At 40.7% G+C, this 23,996-nt stretch overlaps 1 protein-coding gene across 1 annotated transcript; it reads right to left on the bottom strand.

The window, feature by feature from the left end:
- Window positions 1–228: 228 nt before the first annotated feature.
- Window positions 229–23,866, bottom strand: LOC131224645 (uncharacterized). Its single transcript, XM_058219914.1, has 10 exons — window positions 23,705–23,866; window positions 14,109–15,033; window positions 12,111–12,240; window positions 11,564–12,015; window positions 10,832–10,912; window positions 10,642–10,740; window positions 8,210–8,368; window positions 7,981–8,067; window positions 3,011–3,082; window positions 229–883 (listed from the first exon to the last, which is right to left on the bottom strand). Exons 2-10 carry the CDS (start codon window positions 14,940–14,942, stop codon window positions 584–586), a joined length of 2,214 nt encoding a protein of 737 aa, XP_058075897.1. The 5' UTR covers window positions 14,943–15,033; window positions 23,705–23,866; the 3' UTR covers window positions 229–583.
- Window positions 23,867–23,996: the final 130 nt, after the last annotated feature.

The raw sequence follows: 23,996 nt of genomic DNA, 5'->3' as shown, positions 1-23,996 counted from the left end.
TTAGGCGAGCTGTCCCTCTCCCCCATGTCCCCCATTGTTCCTTTAGGTGTGGCCTACCTGACCAATGGACCAAGCTGGAATTTGGGATCTAGAACTAACTAACATCAGGGTAAACATCTAATGAACAGTTGGATGGCCACTCCCGAATCATGGTGGCCCCACAGCTCAAAAGTATGGTAATTGCCAAATGCCCGAACATATTGTGATCATATTCCCCAACAGATCATGTGTGCAAAAGGCGTAAATATTTCGGATGAGGCAATTGCAACATGCAACATGCAACATGTTGGCACTGTGGAGGAACTTCTGGCAAATGATTCTGGATGGTTACTTTACAGGCCGTCTATCTAAAATCATTGCATAGAAATATCACCGGATGCTTTGAGGGGTAAAAAAGAGCCGATCTATACAGAACTTCATATATGGATATTGACCATAAATGAGTTTTGCAGCCATGGTAAGTAGTGACATTACATTGCATCAGCTTTCGTACCTGCGGGAAAAAAACTCCTTTCCTCTTTTAATAGCTCACAGCTCTCATGCCTGAAAACTCAAACGTCCTGAGCTTCCACAAAATGGATGCTCACCATTGCTTCTTTCCCTTCTTCTTTTTCTTGCCGGCACTGCCACTCTTGGAGCTGCTGCCAGCTCTTGCGGATGGGTTCTCCGTTGATGGGCTGCTGGTTTCAAACAAGCCCGACTGCACTGCATTCTGCAACCACTCGAAGAATTCCTCCTCTGTCATGCTCTCATCCATGTTGGTCGTCGGCATCCCTCCACTCCGGTGTGCTGAACCAGTTCCCTTTGTGTTGCTGTGCTTGGAGGTGATGCTGGTGTTAACATGGAAGCTCGGCTTGTGGGTGTTGGCTGGACATCTCATTCCCTGTGATAACCCATGCATATGTCATGTGGGGGGAAAAAAACAGAGAACAGAGAATGACTAGAGAGGCTAAATCCTACTACTATCATGATGCATGTCATGCACTTTTGAGCTGGTTTGGAATGCTTTTCAAACAGCATTTCAAAACATGTATAGGACCAGACAGTTGGACCAGTCTGGATCAGTTGGACTGGTTTGGGTTAGAGGTGTCTAGCAAAGGTTGGGTTCACTAGACTACTAATAAATTAAACGTATGAGTGACCACTATGTTAAGAGAAAATTGCTTGCTAATTCCTTATTATCTTAAAGATTTTATATTAAGCAAATTTTCAGGCGGGATGGGGTCAGCGCGGATCCAACCACTGGACCAGACATCCACAAAAACAGGTTGGGTTCAGCTTTAAAGCATTTCTGCCAAATGCAGATGGGAGCATCTATTCCATTATCATCACATCCTCATTCCGGGGCAGACTCTGCAGATGGGTGCGTCTAGAACATCCTACCAGGCTGAAAACAGATCGAATTTGAAGGGGATCTGTGCATATCAGAATCTGATGAGATCAAGAATAACAGATATCCAAATTCGATCTGATATTTGACAGATCCTAAAAACACTTCAAATTCATTAAAGATTCAAAAGTTCCAATTCAATCTGGTTAAGACTGTTAATGCAATTTTTTTCCTTTCTTTTAGGGGGCGTTTGGACCGTAAGTTACTTACAATAAGCTACTTATGCCTCAAGTAACTTATCTTGGCTTCTACTTATTATGCTGAAGTGATTAAGTACCTTTCAAGTAAAAAAAAGTTACTTGTAATCGATCTTAAACCAAACATACTTATCTCAAATAAGTTACTTATCTACTGCTGTTAAGTAGAAAAAGTAACTTCTTTGGTGGTATCCAAATGGGCCCTTAATACAATAATCCATTAAAAGAATAATGGTTTTTCCCCTAAACCTTTAAACCTCCCATCAAAACCTAACTACACTTTTAAAGCATCACCATTATAAATGGATCAGATCAGATCTTTGTACATGTCAGATCTGATCCTTAACGAATTGAGTCATGGTATATCCAAATCCCATACCATTACAAACGGATCCAGTGTTCAGGATCTGAATTCGATCTGACAGATCCGATTAACGATTCAAATCCGATTTAAAAGGATTGAATTCAGATCGGATCCAGTTCAAGATCCGATCTGTTGACAGCCCTACAACCCACCATCTGCATTTTGTGGGACATACTGAATGGCACCACTTATGCAAAATGCACATGGGCTGGGCAGTATTCCATTCCATTCCTCATTCTGGGGTATGACCAAACAGGTCCTTTTGTTCCTCCAAAATGCATCCAATTTATGCCATGAATTATGGGTTGTGTGCACTTAATCACAAAGCACAGGTTAATTATGCATTGGGTGTTATATTTGACTGACCAACAAAAGAATCCCAGTAAAATGAGGATACAATGGTTCTAAAATATGAAACCTGCATACTTTTTTCTTTTTTCGTAGGCAACACCATTCAAAAAAAGGAAAAAGAAAAGAAAAAACGAGAAAAAAGATGGATTTCCTAATTTGGTTGGAAGAAATTGGTGTGTTTTTACCTTCTATTGGGTACTTTTAGTAACCGAAATTCAAAGGTTGAAGCAATAGATTAGTAATTGAAATTCAAAGGTTGAATCAATAGATTAGTAATTGAAATTCAAAGGTTGAAGCAATAGATCCATAAAGGTTAGAACTTTGCACCATATTCTAATGACAAGTCTGGAAGTTTGAAGGATCCTTTCAAAGTTTCCTTTTTCCTTGTTGTAAAAGGAGAAGACTGATGTTTCGAGTCTGTTACTGACAATGCTAAACACAGCCAAGAGGTTTGGACTTTAGCCGTGAAGTGATCCAGTTTTGATCTTCTTCTTCTTCTTCTTTTTTTTGGTGTCCAGTTTTGTATGTTCTTGTTTTGTACTTCTAAGCACAGAAGCATGCCCCTCAAAAGAGGGTAATGCACACCAAACCATTTTGGTGATGGTGTGTGACAGGTGTGTATTTGCTAACTGTGAAAGGTCCCAAACACATTCTTGAATGATCTATCAAGGAGTCATCCAAAGTGAAAATCACAGCATGGATCCTTACCTGACAGATAAACCACTCTGTTGCATCATAGATCCTGCTTTCCGCGCAAACATATGCACAAGGTGCATCCACCTGTTCAAAATGGCATCGTATTAATTTGAAAGTCGACTATTTTTTATGTGAGGCCAAAAAGCCCGAAAGAATACATAGCAAAAACAAAAGAAGGAAAAAAAAAAAAAAACTACGCCTTTAAAAGGCCTGCACCCATTCCTTTACATGCATTTTATCCCACTTGAATACATCCATCACCTGACTATGATTCCAAAAACATCTATTGTTCCTTTCTTCCCACAGAGATCAAATGCTGGCCATTAAAGCTATCTGGCTGCCAAATTGCGTCTTTTTTTTCTTCTCAAGCCTGCCCCCATGCCAAGCCCAAAAAAATAAACAAGGAGCCCGGCATGACCCAATATATTCTGAAATCCTCGAAGAAACTATCCCAAACCTGATTTGCAAACAAAGAATGGATGAACAGATGATCCACTGACTCTTAATTTTGCATACACAGCGAACATATATTTGTCAACACCATCACTCTCCTCTGAAGATTATCAACTGTTAATTCCTTTTTCCTTCCAACTAACCAACCCAAAGCTACTGCCTTGGGGGAAGGCTTATAGTGCCACACAAGCTGTGTGACTGATTTGCCTAGCTGATGAGACCCCAGAACTAAAAGGGAAGAATGATTTAACCAAATATTTGCCCAACTCTCTCCCACCATTGGAGATGCCTTTTGAAGCATTTCCAACAAGATGAGCATCCCTGCCTCTTCTTCTTTCAACAAGTTTCTTCCACATAGCGGGGTCCAAACTACCCCTCTCCCTTCTTTAGAGTAACAGCCTGCAACTGAGATGTTTGAATCCACCAAAGTACTAACAAGGCGAGGGAAAATTTCTAGTGGTTGATCTCCCAACCAAACATCTTCCCAAAATTGAATACTCTATCCATCCCCCAAAGAAAAGCCTAAACCCTCCTTGAACTTGTCCCTCATTCTTGATATTGCTTTCCAAACCCCCGATGATTTGTATAGGGACGACGCTCTAATCCATCTCCCCTCTTCCTCTAGTCCATATTTCTTGACTATGACTTCATACCAAAAATTTTCTCTCTCCACCTCAAAAGGCCACAGCCATTTCCCCAAAAAGCGCAGAGTTGATTAGGTTCGAGTTCCTTATCCCTGCACCACCCTCTTGTACTGACACACCTCTTCCCATTTTATTAGATGAAATTTGTACACCTCCTCCTTGCCAAAGAAAATCCCTTCTGATTTTATCCAGAAGATTCGAAACCGATTTTGGATACCTGAATAATGACATAAAGTAAACCAAAAGATTCAACATAGCCACCTTTATTAATGTCAGCCTACCCCCGAGGGACAAATGTCTTCTTTTCCAACTTGATAATTTCCTTTCAAATCCTCCCACCATCTTCTCCCACAAATGCTTAGCCAGTCTCCCTATACATAATGGGAGGCCTAAATGAGTCGAAGGAAAAGAACCCAACTGGCACCCAAAGATATTTGTAATCTCTGCCACTTCCTCCAACAATAAATGAATCCCTAATACTTCACACTTATTTATATTCACCTTTTGGTTGGAGATTGCTTCAAAACATGCAACAGTCTTTCTCAGATTTTCCACCTTTTTAACCTCCACATCACAAAACAAAATCATATCATCAACATATTGAAGAAGAGGCACCTAAAACACTAACCTGTCCACCTTAAATCCTTCTATAAATCTGCTTCGACACTTTGTAGACCAATCTACCTAAGGCCTCCATCACTCCCACAAATAAGTATGGAGATAACAGATCCATTTGCCTCAACCCCCTCGATGCTAAGAAGAAACCTTTCAGAGATCCATTCACCAATACTGAAAACCTTGCCAACATTGTCTCATCAATCTAAGGATATCAAAATGCGATCTAATTTTGATTTCACTACCTTTTTTTGCCCATTTGTCTATGTGAATTTTACATCTACCATAGGTAGATCAATCATCTCATTTTTATAGTCCAATTAGAGAATTCTTTCATACTTGATTTTTCAAACAAATCTACCTGTATTGAAATCCCCACCAACACACCAGGGGAGTTGCCATTTTTTATGACATTTGGCTAATTCCTTCCAAAACACCTCTCAAAAGGTTGGATTATTTGGCACATACACAAAAAGTAAATATCCAGTAATGACCTGTCACCACCTCCTGAAACAATATCAACAATGAGAAGATTCCTTCCCCACTGTCCTCCATCACCCAAATATTCCCGTTATAGATGATATTAAGAGCCCCCCTGTTGAACCAACGGCATCCAATGCCACCTTTTTTTCTTTTTTGTATTACATCTCCAAAGAGAATCCACTAACCTCTGATCTATCGATTGCATCTTGGTCTCCGGCAATGCCATTATCTCTGCCTTGAACCTTTTGCATAAATCTTTAATTTGTCTCTTTTGGGAACACCCCAATCCTTTGATGTTCCAGCTTATTATCTTCATGAGGATACTCTTCTGCCCCTTCTCACCCTCTCATCACTCTTTGGAGATGATCAGGCCTTGCAATTTATTGCCAGTGATAGCCTCTTGAGTTCCCTATTACTCTTACCTGTGTTTTGCACTGAGCTGTTCTGTACCTCTTGCTGTATTTGCCTCCCCCGTTCCTCAATAAATAGAAATGACTCCTAATGGTCCTCTTCCCTGTCCACGAAAGAAACCCCCAGCAGCCGACCCACTCTGCCAGAATATCCTTGACCCATGCCATTCCATGGACCACTGAAACTTTCCCACCCAGATCAGTGGATAATAAAGCAAGGTTATTTTGTACTAACCTTGTACTATTTCCACTTTCAACTGCTGATTCAATACAATCCAGCATGGCTACAACTATTTAGATGGCCTTCTCTTGTAGTCTCAGCTCTTCTGACAGTTTTGCTGGCCCACTGACTTAGAAGCCCTGTACCTGAAGAGGTTCTGCATTTCCTTGGGGATCTGCTTCCCCCTGATATACTACTACTACCATTCCATCTTCTGAAACCACTTTCGAAGCATTGTTGTCTTCCCCTTGAAGGTGACCCTCTCAAGGATCTGCAAAAAGGTATAACTCCGCATAGCTGTGATGTGCCAAAGAACGTTTGCACTCAGCTGTAGCCCAATAATGCACATCTGATTCAAAAGAGATCGAGAAACTTGATATAAGATGAAATACCTCTTCACACAAGTAGCATTCTTTAATTTCGTTGGCACAAAAGTTAGGAAATAAAAGTCTCCACACATGTTGGATCTTCAACATGAGTGGGAGACTCCTTCCTCGCTTCAAGGATTGCATCTCCACGTGATACCATGCTCTCCACATTTAGCCTCTCCCCCTGGCACGTGTCAACCCACACCATATCACAATTTATATTTCCTATGTGACTATGTCATCATCGTCTCGAGCCCACCCCTTTTCTATCGACAGGCCATGCGTCTCTTGGGTCTGACTGATGTTGACTAGCACAGACCGAGAGAGCTTTTTCTCTCCAAAACTATCCATGCGTAGCGGACGCGGATTAGATATTGAACCCGACAGTAGCGAGTCTCACTACTGAAGTGACGTCACCACGTTCTGTGGGCAGGCCCCACCATGATGTATCTGTTGCATCTACACCATCCATCCAATTGGAGAGATCATTTTAGGGCACGAGACAGAATGAGGCAGATCCAAAGTTCAAGTGGATGCAACAGATACATCATTGTTCATCTCCTCCACCCCGCATCTAGCTATATTGGCCCACAACTTTCTTCCTCTAGCTCGAACCTCATTAATGGTGTCAATAGCTTCCTCCAGATCTTCCATAGCCTCCATTCAAACAAATGTAAAACCTCTTTTTTCCCATAGTCCCCTTCTTTTTTGGTATAATCACCTCTTTATCTTCCAATAATCCCCAAAGATGTCCTCGAAAGTTGTTTGGTTCCAATCCTTTGGGAAATTATCTACCTACTCTATCGAAAATTCTTGCAATCTTCTTACCACATACCCATTCATTTGATTCTCCTTCCGGGATCTCTGCAGAGATACCGTAATCCACTCTCCATCTTCCACAACCCCCTTGTTCTTACTAACCCTTGGAAGATACTCCACCTCTGCATAGTTTCACCAATCGGAAACTATCTTCTCCTTGCCTTTGGTTTTACCAATATCCTTGTGAACCTACACGGCTACAGCGACTCCTCTTTATCGCAAGCTTCACTTCTTTCCAATGAGTTCCCATTCCGTTGTTGACATCTTCTTCACGATTGCCCCTTAGACCGTGATGAATTTCTCCCCCTGATATAGCATCCTCATAGCCAAGCATTTTTCTAACTCAGACCATGATGAAACCATATTAATATTATGAACCACTTTTGTTTTCCTATTGTCTAGCAACTTACAATGCCAGAATCATCAAAGTTTATGACACTACATATATTTTGTACATATGCAAGCGAGTATATATGCATAAATACTATCTAATCCCATTCTACATGCCAATGGGGGCACATAGGTGCAAGATCCAAGTCGTTCATGAGGCAGGTCCCACTGTGTTGTAGATGCCCCTACCCAAAAATCAGGCTGGTCCACTCACCATTTGGCCAGAACATTAGAAAAAAGGGCGGCTTAGAAGACAAACACAGCTATTTCTTAGCCACCCATTTTCTCCATAAACAGCATGCCACCTGACAGTTGACCAGCCTGACTTTGGGGACGGCACTGTACAGCTCCACCAAGGGGATGGCATGGATCCCGCGCATGTGGCAGAAGTTGATGCATGTGGTGGCATGGATGTAAAAGAGGGCGTTACTCTGTCCCTGTTGAGAGGATGAAATACGGGAACATCAAAATCCAATTCCAGTTGAATAACTAATCAAGAATTTGAGAAAGAGCTGTTCTTTTATACCTCATATCAAAAATCAAGAAACGGCTGAAAAGATAATGTTGAATGGATTAATACCTTCTGCAACAAGCCAAACAAAAACGGCTGAAAAGATTGTTCAACCCAACCATCTCCATCTTTAGCTGGATGAAAATCCTTGCATTCCTACAAAAGAAGAAATCCCATTGGAAAATGTCAATAACGGCCTAAACCAATCTGTTTCTACATAATCATCCCATTCAGTCATTATGTAGAAATATGGTGGAATCATGGAGAGATGCAAAACTGAAAAATGAAAAAGTGAAACCTGGCACCATCTTGCTCGGGATTTGGATCTATCTGTATGAGCCCACACGTGAAAGTTGCCGCACTTTTTGCAGGCTATTCTTCTCGAATCTCCATGAGGATCTTCATCATCAGCTTCAGAACGAGGGAACCCAGAAGCGAAGGGACCATGTCTTCCATTCTAGAATTAAGGGTACTTTGAAAGCTCAAGTAATTTATAAACAGATGGAAGATGGCATTTCAAAACTGTAATCCAGAGTTATTAAAAACTGTAAAAATACAGCAACATAAAATAAAGGAAACAAGTTCACAAACTAAATCTAATATGCTGAAAGCAACCACATCACTGGACTCTGGACTGTACTAAGGGCCTGTTTGGATAGGGAGAAAACAGAAATGGGAAAGCAAAAACTTCCATGGAAAAAAAAGAAGAAGAACAACAACAAAAGCTGATGTCAACAAAGGTGGAAAGGAATTACCTTCCACTTGCTTAGATTACAACAGAAATTCATGGTGGAAATGGATTTTCAGTTGGATTTCATGTGTTTGGATTGACAAGTAAAATTATGGAAATCCAATTGAAGATGTTCCGGTGCTACACATGAAACCCATACCATGATGCGAGGTAGATATAGAATACTCAGCAGGTACAGGTGAGTATTAAAAGAGTCATCAACATTCTGCTCTTTTCTTCACTGAGGAAAACCGAGTTTACTTGCATTTTATTAAGGAAAATAACAAGCTCTCACTTGGGTTTCTATGACACTAAAACAAAAATAATGTACTGCTAAATGCATGGCTTGGTGGAAAACATTATGGTTTGCACGTGGACTTTGTTCTACTTCTACGTTCTGTTATTAAGTGGGAATGCTCCCTTTCCCGGATGCCTCGCTCTTCTTTCATGCCAGCCCTTGACCAACAAATGTGTTGCGAGATGCATGGCCTCTTTTACCAACTCCTCAAGCCTGACCCAGAAAAGATACGAAAATAAAAGAAATCTTTCAGGTGTCTCTCCACAAGAGGCACATGTAAAGCACAAAATTGTACCCTAACTGCATTAGATAAGAGTTTTTGAATGTAAGCAGATTAGATTAGAGTTTTGGGATGGCCTGTTCTATTAGAAGGACGATGCCAAGTTTGCAATTCCGATAGGATGTAGATTATATGTTTGAGGCCTGTTTGTTTAGACTGAAAACCCAGGAAATTGAAGCTGCCTGATTTCGGGTTCTGCTTTACTTATCACCCTAAACACCATGCACATTGAGTAACCACCAACCAAGATCGGCATCTCCAAATACACCCTTTGCTCACTTTTCTGAAATTCTTAAGGGGCGTTTGGCGCGGAGTATTAGATGGGATTAGGTGGGATAGAATTGCATTTGGTACCGTGCAATTCCATCCAGCATTTGGAAAGCTTGGGGTTAGGTGGGATGGAATTTCATTTAGTCCCATGGAATTGCATTTGGCCCCATGTAAGATTTCCATGGATTTTGAAATCCACTACACATGTGGGCCCCACATTGATGCATGCATTTATCCATGTCATCCATCCACATACACTGTTTACACATGACATTCTAGTTATATATGTGTACAAGTGAACGGAAATCCGTTTTGAATTTGGTCCATTGATTACAATTCCATGGTCCACCAAACATGATTTTGCTTAATCCGGTGTTTTCGGGTAGCAAATTTTTTATCCCAAACATGGGATTGGATGGCTACAATACCATGGAATTTCCAGACATGCAATCATTGTGCAATAATGATGTTAATCCCATCTAATACAATTCAATACCATTCAATTCCACGGACCAAACACGCCCTTAGAGGATCACTTCTAAATCCAATCTAACTTTCAAATCTGAAATTATTAACACCTTACCGAAAACCTCTCTTGCACCAGTTGCAAGATCTCAATAGGTACAAAAGCGCACCAGATCAAGACTTGAATCCATCTTTACACCCAGATGATTGTACGTGGAAAAAAGAAGAAGAAGTAAAGGTGACTTCCACAAAGTGGCCTAATTGAGTAACAGTGAGATGACATCCCACACAGAATTTCTGTGTCCTTCAAGAGGATCCCAGCTTGGTTGGGAGCATGAGGGATGTTAGCATTTACACCTAAAACAAAGCTAACATCATTGCCGGTAGGTTGCTAACTAGGCAGTTGAGCTAACCCTTCATGATAGCAGTTGGCTGTCTTTTAAATCTCTATTTTAGCGACTGAAGATGAGCATTACAGAAAGAAGTTTGTTGGTTTCAGTGCCATGTCTGTAATAATGGTCCTTTGAACCCATGAATTGAACAGTGAGTTCAATCTGAAATGACCAAATGAAGAAGAACCTCCAAAAAGACCAGGAGGCGGGGAATAGAAAGGAAACACATCTTCCAGAAAAGGAAAAAGAACAAAACAACAAAAAAGGAAGAAAGAAAGAGAGAAAAGAAACACACCTTTGAGGAAGCACTTTGAAACTTGCGGAAATAGTTCAGAAGCTCCTCCCTTCTCAATTCATCATCATATGCTTTTCGCTTCAAAGAATCTAGCAGAACCTGGATATGTAGATTACCATTACATGTACGATATAGTTTGGAAAAAAAATAAAAAGGGAGGTTCAGAAAAGGACTGGAAACTAAGCCTTACCTCATAAGCATTTTGAAGTTTCTTGAAGGCTTCTGCGGCTTTTTCATTGCCCATATTTTTATCGGGATGGACCAGCATTGCCTAGACAACCAAATTACAGATATTCAACTACGGGAACCATCAAGAAAACCTAAACACATGATAATGACAACAGATAGCTCAAGCAAGTTTGAGAAAAAAAGGACAAATAATATATCCAGAAAAAAACATGGAGCTCCCCACACATGCCAATGTGGCATGCACATATGTGCGAGATCTGGGAATTTCATCAAGTGGGTGTGTGTCTCACCGTATATGGTAAGGTTAAATGAGCCACATGTTTCGGTCAGGCACTGATGAGCACATTGAACTATCTGAGTGGCATAAAGGGCTCAAGCCCAGGCACAATGATAAAATTACCATGAACGCGCTCTGCCGCTCTCTCATGCAGGCCTCCTGAACCACTCGTCAGTTTGCACCATAAGTGTAGAAGAGAATGGACAGTTGAAAGGAATTTGATCAATATTCCACATTCAATGTGCATGTGTGGCCCAAATAATGACCGGACCAGTCTGCTTTTGGCCCACAGCACATATGTGGTGCAGACCGTGTAGTGCGCCTGATGAACAGTCCAGGTCTTGCCTACATGGTCCACATTAGCATGTGTGATGGTGAGGACTCAAAACACACCTCATGTAGCAGCCATAGCAAGCTCCAATCATATACCTAATGGTTTAAAGATATGCTAGGTACCTTCTTTCTGTACTCCCTCTTGAGTAAAGAAACATCTATGTTCTCATATCGGGACAAACCCAATGCTGAATAGTGATCATTGCAGTTTAAGAGCCGAATAACTTCATCTTCAGACGTTAGTTCTGCCTCGGCTCCACTGGTTGAAGGCACTCCTGGGTTATGATCTGCCGATCTACCAGAAGTAGCCCGAGTGGCATCATCTGATTGCGAAGCATGCATAGGTTCACCATGGAAAAAGCCTGACCGTGTAGATTGCTCCGGGCGACTATTGGACCTATTATGCTCACTAATGTTATTTTTTAGAAAATGTATCAGAACATCACTTGAAATGAATGATAAATTGATTCCCAAAAGCACACCGAGCCATCCGACATAGCATTTCGCACTGTGTAGAGAATAAATGGTTGTGATCAAGAGGGCAAGCCGTTCATGACTCAAAGCAAATGATATCCCTGCATTTTAAACAACAAAAAATATCATTGAATTTTCACCAAGTTATAAGACAGATAAGAGATGGATGCCGTTCAAGGAAAGGTTGCATTCAAACCTCCGGCAAAAATGACGAAACCTGTAGTCCAAAAGCTTCCATACAGCCACAAAAATACAGTTGCAAAGACGGCAGCTACCAAAATTGCAATTGTGAAACCAACAAAAAGCGCCAGTAAACCAGCCGTTACCTGGATAGAGAATGTAGCAGCAGCGTGAGAAAACAAAAGATGCAATTGTAAGGTTGAGAAAACCAGCAATAAGGACATTCCAAATAATGCTAGAGCATGTTTAATGAAAATGAAGATATCATTCAGAATAGAATACATATGAGGTTCAAAACAAGCTAATTCCTTCTCGAAATGAATACCAGTCTATTAAGGGCCGACAACAGTGTATTCTCCAAATGGATAATGTCAAGGCAAGTTATTTGATACTTTGGCAACCTATGACACTTGATATGCAGGCACTCGGAAATTGTCTGTGGCATATATTAAGTCAAATTAAACTGACTAAATTGTGGAACCCACGGTCAATAAGTCAGTCCCAGAATCAGATTGGTCGAACAATCCTGACACTTGATACATGGATAATCGTTCTTTGGAAAAGGACCATTGGATATTTTTCATTTCTAACCTTATGATACATCTGAACTGGGACCCATAATTTAGACAGTTTAATTTGAATTACTTGTATGCCACATATGCAATTTCTAATTGCCTGCGTATCAACCATCACACTCTGCAAGAGTATCAAAGTTTTTCTTTAATGTCAACATTTCTATTAAGCACGCCAAAAAAATTTGTGCTTCTCCAACAGATAAAATGGTAAAAATTTCACTAGTAACATGCCTATCTCAAGAATGTCAACACCTTCACCAGCAACATGCATATCTCAACTTGGTTGTTTAATATTGGCATGGATGTGAGAAGGAATAGCCATCCAGGGTTTATATATGTTGGGGTCCCATCAGGCTTTCCATCAATCATGAGAATCAAGAACACCATTACACATTCTCTTTCAGAAAGCCAAAAGGTTAGCAACAGACAACATTCACATAAAATTCTTCCCTTCTTTCACATATTACAACATTTAAGTACGTAAAACCAGCCACTGATGTGTCATCGCCATCGGCATCATCATCACAGCCATGTCCCAGATACTTAGGGTCGGGTTTTCATGATTTGTGGCAAAGTCATGATGGCCCGCTGCCCGCTGACAACCCTCCTTTGCCGGGCTCCAGATCAGCCAATGCATCGCAACCAAGTGAGCTACTCATGTTTCTTCCATAAAACAAGAAGGGCCCACCCATCTTTGGGAAGCAAGGTTCAAATTGGACAGTCAGTCCCCTACTTGAAATCAAGGCTTCATTTCTTGCTGCTAGAACAATTTTCCAGCATTTTTTAAGATCAACTGCAGTCAGCGCAGTGCCTTTTAATAGTTTGGTTCTAGTATTATTTCCATAACAATGAGGTATAAGAAACTATTCTTTGCTGCGGCATGTAAATTCAGATTAACGAAGCAAGTGCTCAAAACCAAAATTGCTTGCCATTTTCAATCGAGAAATTATAGGGTGCTGAGCCTGAGCAAATGTAGTTTGCTCAGCATCTCAATTCCATTACACATGGAGCTAATGGTTTGGTTTTCAAGATCATTGATCTCATGGACCCCACTATGGAGGATGCCCAAAAATATACCTGATTGAAAGATTATAAACCTTCAGCCGGTGGCCTACATAGGAGGTTAAGGAGACTTTTGGGGCATCACCATCCAAGGTGGGGCCTGTCAGATCTACCGTCTGGATCTCCAAACACTGGACCTCACTTGTGGGAACCTCAGTTGAAACTCAGTATCCTATAATTCCTCTTGCTATGCATATACAGGAGTAAAATATCAAAAGAATTAGACAAAAGCAAAAGATAGCTCCATGATTAGAATATCACTCAACCTCAACAGTCAAAAGCTTCAACTTGCAACCACACATAGCGGGGGATTATTTAATGGAAGCATGAAAAAATAAATAAATAAAGTAATGTGAGACAGACAAGGAATAACTCACCATCATTATAAGAAATTTTGAAGTTCCTACCATTGCAATGACTGAGAGAATGCTGCACCAAATGACTGTGAAGAAGGATGTCGTTCCTAGGCGTAACAAGGAGTCCAGTCCCCTAAGACTACAGTCTAACCAAACCATGGATAGAAGTAGCACCAACTTCCCAAAATGTGATAGCCACCTCCAGATAATAGGATATGCATGCTCGGTCTTAAGGCGGACGTAATCACAGGCATTGGACAAAATGGTTGTCAAAGCATCAAAAAGGGGCTTCTGCCTTTCAAGCCATATGCTAGCTGTTTTCAAAATGGATAAGGCTGAAGCTTTTAAATTCATACCAGCTACTGCACCTGAGGAACCTGATCCATCCATAACATCTTCATCAGCCAAACCATGCTGTGTGTGACCTGTACTAAAATTAATTGAACTGGGATTGCTCTCAAGTGGCACCCCATCATCTCCTCTTAACTCAGTAGCATCGGATGCAGTTTCATTTCCTACAGCATCTCTTGAATTACTTGACATAGACGCCAATTTCACAGAACCTGGTATATCATCACCCAACTGATCTTTGGTGGAGGCTTTCGCAGATTTTTGGTTGTTTTTCTTACGATCTCCTGAAAATTTGGCCTTTGCTCTATCTCCCAATGGACTACTTGACCTGCATTGGTGGTTAGCATTTGGAAGCTCCTCTCCATCAACAGTTTTTCCTTCATGTGCTTTTGCCTTATGTTTTTTCTCTGGTAAGGGTCCACCTACCGAATCTGAAACTGTAAATTTGTGGTGTGATGCATTGCGATCTAAGCCATTCTTTTGTTGGTTTCCCTTACGAGCCATGATATAAAACGGTTTGTGAGTGGGAGATGTCTAATAAATTTCTAACACCCTCAAGGAAGCCATCACAACCCAACAGAGAAAGAGTCTACACCTGCTAGTCCAGGCTGATGACAGTTAGATTCTGTGATGCATATGCACAAGGTTGAAAGAGAAAAAGTGACTATGGGAGTAAGCAGAATCGACAGCTATAAGCATTTCTGGATTGATGCTTGCAAAGAGCCGATAAACAGAAAATTAAGGGATTTCCCAGTGTCCACGGACTGTGCTATTTTGAAATGAATGTTGGAACTCCTGCCGCCAACCATGGACAGTGGGCAGTTGTATGCTGACTTGTTAGAGGAAACACAAACTTTTCTCAAAAACTGAAAAGTCCAAAGCATATCAAGGATAGAAGTCAAACAGTTACTACATTTTGCAAATGAAAGACATTTCAGCCGCTGAACTGCTTGTCAATTGAAACTCAAAAGGAAGCTAAGGGCCAGTTCAAAGCCTCACCATTGAGACATTTGGAAATTGCAATTCAGAAAATCACAACTAATGAGGTCTAGATAGCCTGCACATCACAAAGTTTCCTGTCCTTTTGGGGAACCAAACTACAGAAGAATGACAAGAAACTTCATGAAGTGGACTGGCAGAGCACATATTATAATGGTTGCCTGAAAATTGCAATTTTCAAACATCATGCCCAAACTAGCCCTAAATCTAAAACTGTGAAATTTTGTATTCTTAAATGGATAACAACTCAAATGGCAGACTGCAACCTCAAATTTGCAAGTTGCAGCACTGAGTCTGCACATACCAGTCATTACTATAAAGTAGCATAATAAACTAACAGATGAATACCATCTGTCTTGCAACATTCCATTGTATCCTAGTAACAACTTCAAAACTCAAAACCACAAAATTACAACAAATAGTTGTTAGGATATCTATAGATGAATCCTCAAAGGATGAGTCCAAAGGAAACCTCTCCACTAAGGACTCTTCAATGGTTATGTAAATGTAACTGTAGAGGAAAGATTCTCCAAAACTCTCCTTTGAATTTTGAATCTTCCATTCTATCCTATCCTTGTATACACCATGCGTATTTTTCCATTTCAATGAGATCATATCAGCCTCTTGATGTATGTGGAAAGAGAAGTGAATTCTTTAAATTTATTATGGTATCAAGCAGACGATCTACCATGAGAGGGCAACCTTTCTTCTTCATTTTTCCTCATCTCCACATTACTCATCTCTTGTCCGCCCAATCTCTCTTTTCCCACCCAAACCATCATTTACTGTAACAAAGAAAAAAAATTAAAAATAAATAAATAAAACAATCTCAAACTTTTACTGTGGTTTCTCTCCCAAACCCATTCTTGCCACAACCACAACCTGACAAAATTGGACTACCTTGATTCAATCGAGCTCTCTCGATTTGACCAGACCCACCCCGTCTTCATCAGGCCCTCCTAATTTGACCAGACACACCCCAACTCGATTGGGCCCACTCGATTCAACCTCCGAGCCCACCCTGACTCGATCAGGTCTTCCCAATTCAACCCTGCACTCCGACTTGATCGGCGCCTCCTAGATAGGTCGGAACTGTCTCATCTTGATTGGCCTCCACACCCTAGCCATGCATCGCCCTCTTCGATTACTCTCCTGAACTAACTGCACCCACCTCCCGTTCGAATCACCACTCCAGGCACACAAGTAGGACCCCATCCCAGACCGGCTCAACCACATCCCCATGCTTTCTTCTCTCGAATTGCCATGCCTTCAACTCGATTGACCCAACCTACACCTACTACATCAGCACCTTTTCCTTAGTCGAATCCGCAATGTCAACATTTAGTGTCGGTCTCAACGTTTAGCACTAGCATTGCCATTAGCTTCGGCACTAGCATCCGGCAACAGAGGTACCTGCACCAAAGGCTTGTTGCGGCATCTACGCCGGATTGTTCATTAACATAGTCATCAATTTCTTTCTACAATCTACACTAGCAATGGTGACGTCGGCAACCTTCCCAACATCAGCTCTCTTTGTTAGTTGATAAGCACCATGAGCGTCTTCTAAAATTGGTCTCTCCCTATCCCTTTAGGCTTCACCTCACTCGCAATTCCTATCTCTTCCTCCTCCATTATTATTCCCAATATCATTTGGTTTTAATCAAGTTGGGCAAACTTAATTATTAATTTTGGAGGAGCCTATTCATTCCAATTTTATGGACAAATAGTCTTTTAAGATACATTGATGGGACCTTTCCATGTTCTAACCAGTTTCTTTATGACAAAGATAGCAATGTCACCTCCTCACTTAATCCTGCTTATACCGACTAGATGAAGTAGGATTCTACCATTTTGAGATGGATTTATGCAACACTGACTGAATAGGTTCTCGCTCGCATCTAGAATGACTACACATCTATAGAGATCTGAATACGTCTAGAACAACTACATGCTATTAAATCCTATTCCCAGATTATGCAACTCAAACACAAACTCCAAACTCACAAAAAGGGCAACCTCGCTATTGCTGAATATTTGGACAAAACGAAAGCAATTGCTAATTGGAAGCAGTTGCTCAACCCATTTCTAAATATGATATTTGTTTACAAATACTTAATGGCTTGGGATAGAAATATGATCCAGTTATTACTTCAATTAATAACTGCATTCTTCCCATCACATTTGGTGAATTATTTGGTTAATTACTCCTGTTTGAGATGCAACTCTGGTCCCATGCTCAGTCTCTGGGATCTAAGCAATCCTCTACAACATTCTTTACACAACATGCATCTTCTTCTGGAGGTCGTGGTGGACCTCATGGTCGTGGTAATGGCAATCATAGTCATGGATGTGGTAAGGGCAGTCATGATGATTCCTCGACATCATCTCATACTGCCTTGCCTTCCTCCTCAAAAACTGGCAATTTGCCCATTTGCCAAATCTGCAACCTAGTAAATCATGTTGCCCTTGATTGCTTTCATCACCTTGATATGTCTTATCAAGGTCGATAACCTCCACAGAAACTTCAGTTATGGTGGCATCCATGGAAAGCAAGAACACTTGGTATCTAGACAAAGAAGCATCACACCATGTTACGACAAATTTGAGAAATCTTTCACTACACTTAGATTAACTAGGGAATGAAAATGTGACTATTGGTAATGGTAATGGGTTACCCACATCCCATGTTGCTTGCATTTCTTTTGTGCACAAGAATTTGCCATTGACAAATATCCTGCATGTTCCTGCTATAACCAATCACCTTCTTTCCATGCATCAATTTACAAAAGGCAACAATTGTCACTTCGTATTCATTGACTCTCTCTCTTTTTTCTTATGTGAAGGCCAACAAGTTAGGAAAGATCCCCTCCCAAGGATGATGCGGACATCAATGGTGCACCCTTTAGAGTGTACCAAAGGAGGAGGCATCGCCGACAGAGTACCGGAGCGGAGGAGTTGATGTGGATGGACATTGGGTCCATCGGACCCATTTTCTGACGTGCTACGAGTGCAGGAGCGGCATAACCACACCCTAACCATAGATTCATGGGTCGGATTTCACACCCTACCACACGAGTGTTTTAGGTTTAGGCGTTTTTGCTCTTTTCCTTATTTCGGGAGTTTTATTGCAGTTTCTTTACTTTTCGTCTTTATTGTTATTTTTCTTGTTTTCAGGCGCTTTAGTGTACTTTTACTTTTTCCATAGCTTATATATACATTGTGAGAAACCCTATTTTGATTATTATTAAATGAATAGAAATTCGTCTCTTTTCTTCCTATTTATTCAAGAGATTAAGGTTTCAGGATTGACCCTTGGGTGTTGAGGATTCCACCCCGATTTCAGGTTTTCTTCTTTCTAGATCTTCAAGGTGCAGGAAAAGGTAAGAATCATCTTCCTTCTTTTCTTTTGACGACAAAATGACCCGCACTTTCTTCATCTCGAACCCTTCGTTCTTCACCCCTTTCGTTCCTCTCTGGATACCGCCTTTCTAGTTTGAACGAAAAAGATGGATGGTTAGTCAGTAGAATCAGATCCAAACTTGACCGTGGACTGACTTATGTTAGATCTGGGATATCCTCATATCCCTAGGTCCTCCCTTTTTACTGTTTACGTGATCTTATGCTAAGGGACATGATCCTGACAGAATAACATCATCTTTGTGTTGAAATTTACCTAATCCCTTTAATTGAAAACGGTTAGTTAATTGGTGTATTTATTTGAATACTCTTTAACCTGATTATACATGCATCTAGGGTTAGGTCACCACATGTCCCTGCATCAAAGGATGGAGCAGTGACAGACTCTACCCTTTTCAGCTCTCTGCATGCCACATAAATAAGTTTGCATTCTCACTTTCTGTATTGCTTTTAGCTTTTCTCTTGTGACATCTTGTATCGTCAACTCGGACATCTGGCTCATCAAACTCTCAAGTCGTTTTCCTCTGCCATCTCAATTCTTAGCTTTGTACAACCTTTATCTGTTTGCACTTCTTGTCCAATGGGGAAAAGTTCAGGATTATCCATTATTATTTCCAATTCTGTTTCTATGCATCCTTTAGAACTTGTTCATCGAGACATTTGGAGACCTACTTCTATTCCTTTAATAAGTGGCTAGAGGTACTATATTATTTTTATTGATGATTATAGTAGGTTGGTTCTTTCCTATTGTGCTTAAATCTCGCGCTTGATATTTTTATATGTTTTAGGCTTGTTTGTTTCGGCAATTACCCTGTTAATGTACAAGAAATGTGTCATCATTACAATTTTACCATGGCCAAACCAAACCCTGAATTGTTAGTCAAATGCAAATATATTTAGGAGACGTGAAGTAATTTGTAATCATCGCCCATGAAAATCTCCAATCAAAAGCAACATCAGTTTATTTTGGTGATAATTTGACATTGAAGTAATGTAAAAATGACATCATTAATGACATCATTACGATTTTACCATGGATAAACCAAACACAAGAATTGGTGGTCAAATGCAGCTGATGTCAGGAGACAGGTAAAGTAACTTGTAATCATTGCGCATTTCTTTTACATTATTTTCATAAATGGTGAAACAAACATGCTTATAAGTCTCTCATTGAAAATATGTTTGATTGCAAAATTAAGTCATTACAAATTGCTGGAGGTATATAATATACTAGTTCCCAATTCAAGAATTTTCTCTCTCTAGGGTATATCTCACTGTATCTCCTGCCCACACACTTCTAAACAAAATGGGCTTGCAAAACAAAAACATCAACATAGTCAAAATTGGCTTGGCTCTCATGGCTCATTTGCAAATGCCTACTTGACATTGAGTCGATGCTTTCACCACTGCCGTTTTCTTAATTAATTGGTTGCCCACTCCAATTATTGCCTGGCAATCTCCTTACAAGCGACTGTTTGGTCGACAACTTGATTATAACATTTGAAGGTCTTTTAGGTGCACCTATCATTCGTTTCTTCGTCCATATCAATCTAGCAAACTGTTGTTTCGGTTATTGGTTGAGTATATTTATCTCAACATGTAGTGTCCAATGAAAGAAGGTGCCTTTTTGTTGAAAAGGATAATGATCATGTTCTGCACTTTTTAGTAGATGACTTGTCTCAAGTAGTCCTTGGCCAAATCATGGTGCCCATCTTGACCACCACCCCAACATCCAATCAATCTAACATTAACCAATCAACTACCTCCACCACCCTAGCATCCAATCAATCTACCTCCAATCAATCTAGTATTAACCAATCAACTACCTCCACCACCTAGCCAACCTTACCCTTGTTTCGAGCCTGCCATGTTGATGCTCCATCGCCTAGCCCTGTGCTAGAGCCTCAGCATACACCACCTACTCAATCACCTCCCTTTGAGTCCTCAAACGGTTCTCCTTCACACCCACACGGCTCCTATTACTCACTCCATCCAAACTAAATCCAAATATGGCATTTTAAACCTAAAGCATGGGCAACCCACAAAAACCCTCCAAAAGTTGCATTCCTTTCTCTAGTTACCCTGGTTGAAAGAACATGCTATACCCAGGCTGCAAAAATTCCTTAGTGGAGATAAGTCATGGCATCCGAGTTTAGTGCTTTACAAAGAAATGGGACCTGGTCCCTCATTCTAGCCCAATCGAGTCAAAACATTGTCGATTGTCAGTGGATTTACAAGATTAAGCAAGGGGCCGATGGCTCCGTTGAACGATATAAGGCCTGCTTCACTGCTAAAGGGTATAATCAACAACCAGGTATCGATTTCTCTGACACGTTCAATCCTGTTGTTAAACCGGCCACCATGCAACCAGTTCTCTCGATTGATGTCAATGATGCATGGCCCATTCACCAGATGGACATTCAAAATGCTTTCTTACATAGGATTCTCCCCGTATAGGTTAATATGCAACAACCTCAAGGCTTTGTTAGTCTCAAGCACGCCCCACGTGCTTGGTTTCTTCGCTTCAACAATTATATTCGAGGCTTAGGATTTGTGGGTTCCATAGTTGATAGCTCCCTTTTTATCCATTGTTTGGACGATTGTATTCTTATTCTTCTCATCTATGTGGACAACATAATCATCACAAGTAATCATGCATCAGCCCTCACTCTTCTTATGAGTGATCTCAATCGCCTATTTGCAAAGAAGGATCTTAGCCCAATCCATTATTTTTTGGGACTAAAAGCTCATTGTACATGCTTCAACATTGTATCTTAGTCAGACGATATGCATTATTGAACTTTTGCACAAGGCAAAGATGGACAATGTAAAACTGTTAAGCTCGCCAGTCATCTCTTATTCCAAACTGTTATGTACTGATGGTGATCTTGTGGAAGATCCTACTTGTATAGAAGTCTTGTGGGTGTGTTTCAATATGTAACTTATAACCCCGCCAGATATTGCCTTTATAGTCAACCAAGTTTCTCAGTACACGCATGTTCCACACACCACACATTGGATTGCCGTAAATGTATATTGCACTCCCTTAAAGAACCAGTCACTCATGGCCTACGTTTACGAATGGGTACAATCACACTTTTAGCTTTCTCCAATGCAGATTGGACTGGAGATCCCACCAATCACCGATCAATGAGCATCTATGGGATATTTTTTGGCTCCAGACTCATATCATGGAGTGCCAAAAAGCAAGCTATTGTTGCTCATTGAAGCACCAAGTCTTAGTATCGATCCCCAGCTCATACGACGGTTGAATTGTCCCGGCTCCGAACTCTTTTGAAAGAAACTGGCATCTATCTTCAGTCTCCCCCTCTTTTGTGCTGCAACTATATAAGTGATATATCCTCAACTTTCAACCCTATATTTCACGCTCGAACAAAAACATGTGGAAATGGACCATCACTTTGTACATGAAAAAGTAGTACATAGGAATTTATGTGTACAATATGTCTCAACTCAGGATCAGGTTGCTGATATCTTTACAAAGGGCTTCATTTATACCAGGCTTCATCTTCTTAAAAGCTTGCTTCACGGCCTAGAAGTGTCGTTTAGCTTGAAGGTGCCTGTTAGGATATTTACATATGAATCCTCAAAGGATGACTCCAAAGGGAGAGATATTCTCCAAACTCTCCTTTGAATTTTGAACCACACACACACACACGTGGATACACTATGTATCTTTTCCTATTTAAATAAGACAATATCAACTTCTCAATGTATGGTGGAAAGAGATTAATTCCTTAAATTTATTAATAGTAACAGGCAAAAGGTACAAACATCAGATGTCTAGTTGTGGATCCTGAAGTTATAGACATGAGAGAAAGCAAGCACAAATATGCTGTTTCAGCAGTCTTATCTGAGATCTGGCGTCGGGAGGAGGAAAATTCAGAAATAAAGAACCAAGCTTTCGAAAACTATCCATCTAAAAGTTTCAAAAGTCAAAAGGCTAATGAAATGTTTGGATTCACCATTAATCGTTATAGAATCAAGAACATGACCATGTGTTATCACATTTATGGTTTCGGGATGCATTAGGAGACCCTCAATTTAAGAATGAATCAATGTAATTTGACCAGTTTTCATGGCAGAAATCATTTATGGTCAGCCTAGAAATAATTTCTATCACAATAGAGGCAGGATTTTGGATTACCAATATTCCACTAAATGCACACTCAATTACGAAAATTCACAAGTATGAGAACACCATCGCCACATGAAGGGCTTTATGCCTGCATATGTCCCAAGGTGGTCCATCCGAACTGCATGCAAGAGCACAGGTTTCACCATGATGAAATAGACTTGAACCATCTACAGAGCTGTCAGTCATTGAACCCAACAGCGATTGAGGATTCCCGATACATTGAAAGAATCCAGATTAATATCAGCCCCATATATCGACATTCCCGTATTCAATTTATCTATCTTAAATCCTTCAAAAGGTTCTCTAATTCGAAAAAGAAACCAACAAATCCAAACGAAAAACAGCCAAGATTTCAACATAAAGCCACAATCTTTCAATTATTTTCCAAAAACCATCCGTTGTATTCAAACAAGTCGACAGACCGGGCCGGCCTAATACGGCATCAAATCCCCAAATTTCAGAATTCTGGCAGAAGCCCAATTTACTGAATAGGAAAACAAGAAGACCCAAATGAAGAAATGATGGATTTGCAAAAAAGAAGAAGCATGATCAGAAGCGAAAATGGGGAGAGAGAGAGAGAGAGAGAGAGAGAGAGAGAGAGAGAGAGAGAGAGCGAGAGCGCCATGTGATGAAATCATGCAGAGATGAAGATCAGGAAATGAAAGGCGAAGATGGGGGTTGAGCAATATACCTTTGTTCGAACTGTATGCAGATGGGCAGAGAGAGAGAGAGAGAAAGAGAGCTGTGTATTGGCCCCGTTAGACGGCTGCAACCAAGCTCCTCCACCTTCGAGGCTGTTTCAGAGAGGATATGAGGGATGCTACTTTTACAGGCGCGCGGCTGACAAGCGCCAAACACAAGCGCCTCACACGTGTGCACGTGGCACGTGATGATATCCCGACCGTTCATCGCGTCGGACAAAATTGGGCCGGTGCACTGATCACATGTTCCACACGTGTGGGTGGAGTGTGGACCTTCGGCCA

Source organism: Magnolia sinica, chromosome 14 (assembly GCF_029962835.1).
Source record: "Magnolia sinica isolate HGM2019 chromosome 14, MsV1, whole genome shotgun sequence".
Classification (NCBI taxonomy): Eukaryota; Viridiplantae; Streptophyta; class Magnoliopsida; order Magnoliales; family Magnoliaceae; genus Magnolia; species Magnolia sinica.
Note: the sequence above shows the minus strand (reverse complement) of the source record. Positions and strands in the feature narration are given on the sequence as shown.